The sequence below is a fragment of the Cyprinodon variegatus genome, unplaced genomic scaffold, assembly GCF_000732505.1.
Source record: "Cyprinodon variegatus isolate N-32 unplaced genomic scaffold, C_variegatus-1.0 Scaffold4739, whole genome shotgun sequence".
NCBI lineage: Eukaryota > Metazoa > Chordata > Actinopteri > Cyprinodontiformes > Cyprinodontidae > Cyprinodon > Cyprinodon variegatus.
Window position 1 is genome coordinate 1 of NW_015155192.1, and position 2413 is coordinate 2413.

General features: G+C 58.7%; 1 protein-coding gene across 1 annotated transcript; it reads left to right on the top strand.

The window, feature by feature from the left end:
- Nucleotides 1-211: 211 nt before the first annotated feature.
- LOC107081409 (echinoderm microtubule-associated protein-like 4) lies at nt 212-2165 on the top strand. The gene is made up of 3 exons (XM_015369591.1): nt 212-583; nt 1756-1935; nt 2010-2165. The coding sequence occupies exons 1-3, from the start codon at nt 559-561 to the stop codon at nt 2132-2134; spliced, it is 330 nt and encodes a 109-aa protein (XP_015225077.1). The 5' UTR covers nt 212-558; the 3' UTR covers nt 2135-2165.
- Nucleotides 2166-2413: the final 248 nt, after the last annotated feature.

Consider the following 2413-nt stretch of genomic DNA (forward strand, 5'->3'; position numbering starts at 1 on the left):
CTCCTCTGGACTCCCCTGGCTCCTCCTCTCGGCTCCCCCTGGCTCCTCTTGCCTCTCCTCGGCTTCTCCTCTCTGCTCCCCCTGGCTCCTCTCGGATCTCCTCGGCTCCTCTGGACGCCCCTGGCTCCTCCACTCTGCTCCCCCTGGCTCCTCCTCTCGGCTCTCCTCGGCTCTTCTCGGCTCCTCCTCTCGGCTCTCCTCGGCTTCTCATCTCGGCTCCTCTCGGCTCTCCTCGGCTCCTCTCGGATCTCCTCGGCTCCTCCTCTCGGCTCCCCCTGACTCCTCCTCTCGGCTCCTCTCCAGCCTCAGCAGGCAGACGGAAACGCTCCGCAGCGTCGCGGCTCGGTTCTCCTCTCTGTCCGCTCTCCAGGCCTCCGGACCGGCTCGCTCTCAGCCCGCAGTCCGGCGGCGGACCTTCGTCCTCCGGGACAGACAGCTGCGGCTCAGCCTGACCCTTTCCGGATCTCCTCCTCTGCCCCTCCGCGGTGGAAAACCCCGGACGGAGGCCCGAGGTGTGCGCTCCTCCTCCCGCAGGCCCTCGGCCCGGACCCCCGCGAAATGGACGGACTCACCGGCAGTTTGGGTGAGTATGGACCGGTCCGCAGCCCGAACCAAACCGAACCCGCTCACCCTCCGTTGCATGGGTGGGAAGGTGAGGGTCGCACGCGCCTCTGGCAGCTTTACACGTGTCACTGCTGTTTGTTTGAGGAAGAACCTGCACCGCCCCTGTGGCCGCTGCAGGGCCGCGAAACCAACACCCCCGCCTGTGAACCCAGAATGAGTCCAAGCAGAAATTATGAGCTATAGAACCAGAAGCAGCAGGAGATCTGCAGCTTGAGCTAGATCTGTTTCCGGTCCAGATCTGCAACTGGGTCTGCACCAGAGCTGCAGCTGGATCTGGTTCCGGACTAGATCTGCAGCTGGATCTGGACCAGAGCTGCAGCTGGATCTGCTCCAGAGCTGCAGCTGGATCTGGTTCCGGACTAGATCTGCAGCTGGATGTGGACCAGAGCTGCAGCTGGATCTGGACCAGAGCTGCAGCTGGATCTGCTCCAGAGCTGCAGCTGGATCTGGTTCTGAACTAGATCTGCAGCTGGGTCTGGTTCTGGACTAGATCTGCAGCTGGATCTGGTTCTGAACTAGATCTGCAGCTGGGTCTGGTTCCTGACTAGATCTGCAGCTGGGTCTGTTCCGGACTAGATCTGCAGCTGGGTCTGGTTCCGGACTAGATCTGCAGCTGGATCTGGTTCCTGACTAGATCTGCAGCTGGATCTGGTTCCTGACTAGATCTGCAGCTGGATCTGGACCAGAGCTGCAGCTGGATCTGGACCAGAGCTGCAGCTGGTTCTGGACCAGATCTGCAGCTGGATCTGGTTCCGGACTAGATCTGCAGCTGGTTCTGGACCAGAGCTGCAGGTGAATCTGGTTCCAGACTAGATCTGCAGCTGGATCTGGAGCAGAACTGCAGCTGGATCTGGACCAGAGCTGCAACAGGTTTTGGTTCTTGTAACCTTCGGGTCAGTTCGGGTCTTTGAGTCGGTTCTGGTGGCCTTTGATACGGTTTTGGTGGCCTTTTGGTCAGTTCTTGTGGCCCTTAAGTCGGTTCTTGTGACCCTTAAGTCGGTTCTTGTGACCTTTGGGCGGGTTCTGGTGTCCTTCGGGTCAGTTTGGGTCATTGGGTCGGTTCTTGTGGCCCTTAAGTCGGTTCTTGTGGCCTTTTTGATCTAAGCGGGTGCTCTGTCTGGTGTTCTGCAGATGACAGCATGTCGGCGACGAGCGTCTCGGACGTCAACGACCGCCTGTCGGCGCTGGAGCTGCGCGTCCAGCAGCAGGAAGACGAGCTGACGGTGATGAAGGCGGCGCTGGCCGACGTGCTCCGTCGCCTCTCTGCATCCGAGGACTCTGCAGCGAGCAAGAAGCAGCACGCAGCGAAAGGTATGGAACTTCAGCCTGTTGCCGTGGCAACACAGGTGAACATGTAGCCAACGGCTCTATGCTGCCCCCTGCAGGTGGCGCCGCCATGCGTGAAGCCTACTCCATGTCCTGCATCTCTAACGGAGGAACGCCTGGACGGAAGAGAGACTCCGCCTCTGTCACCAGGAAGGAGACGATGTCGTCCGCCGCCAAGAGGTAAGAACCCCTCTGGCTCCGCCTCCGCAGGTGGCGGCTCACAGCGAGCCTGGTTCTGGTTCCGGTTCTGCTGGAAGTTCTTCCTGTTAAAGGGAGTTTTCCTCTCTGAACGTTTCTTCTGCAAAAAAAACAAAAACAAGATAAAAATCAGTCAGAAGGTAAGAAAACAGAGAATAGATGATTTTATTTTGTGATCGCCCGATCAACACTTTCCAGACCCTGTCTGAACATTTCCTTAATCATCTGCTTTACTTCACTGTTTAAGGAGGAGAAGAACGGAGAG

Coding starts and splice junctions, on each gene's coding strand:
- LOC107081409 (XM_015369591.1), top strand. CDS start 559: ATGGACGGACTCACCGGCAGTTTGG. Junction 584..1,755: donor CGGACTCACCGGCAGTTTGG/GTGAGTATGGAC, acceptor GGTGTTCTGCAG/ATGACAGCATGTCGGCGACG. Junction 1,936..2,009: donor GAAGCAGCACGCAGCGAAAG/GTATGGAACTTC, acceptor TGCCCCCTGCAG/GTGGCGCCGCCATGCGTGAA.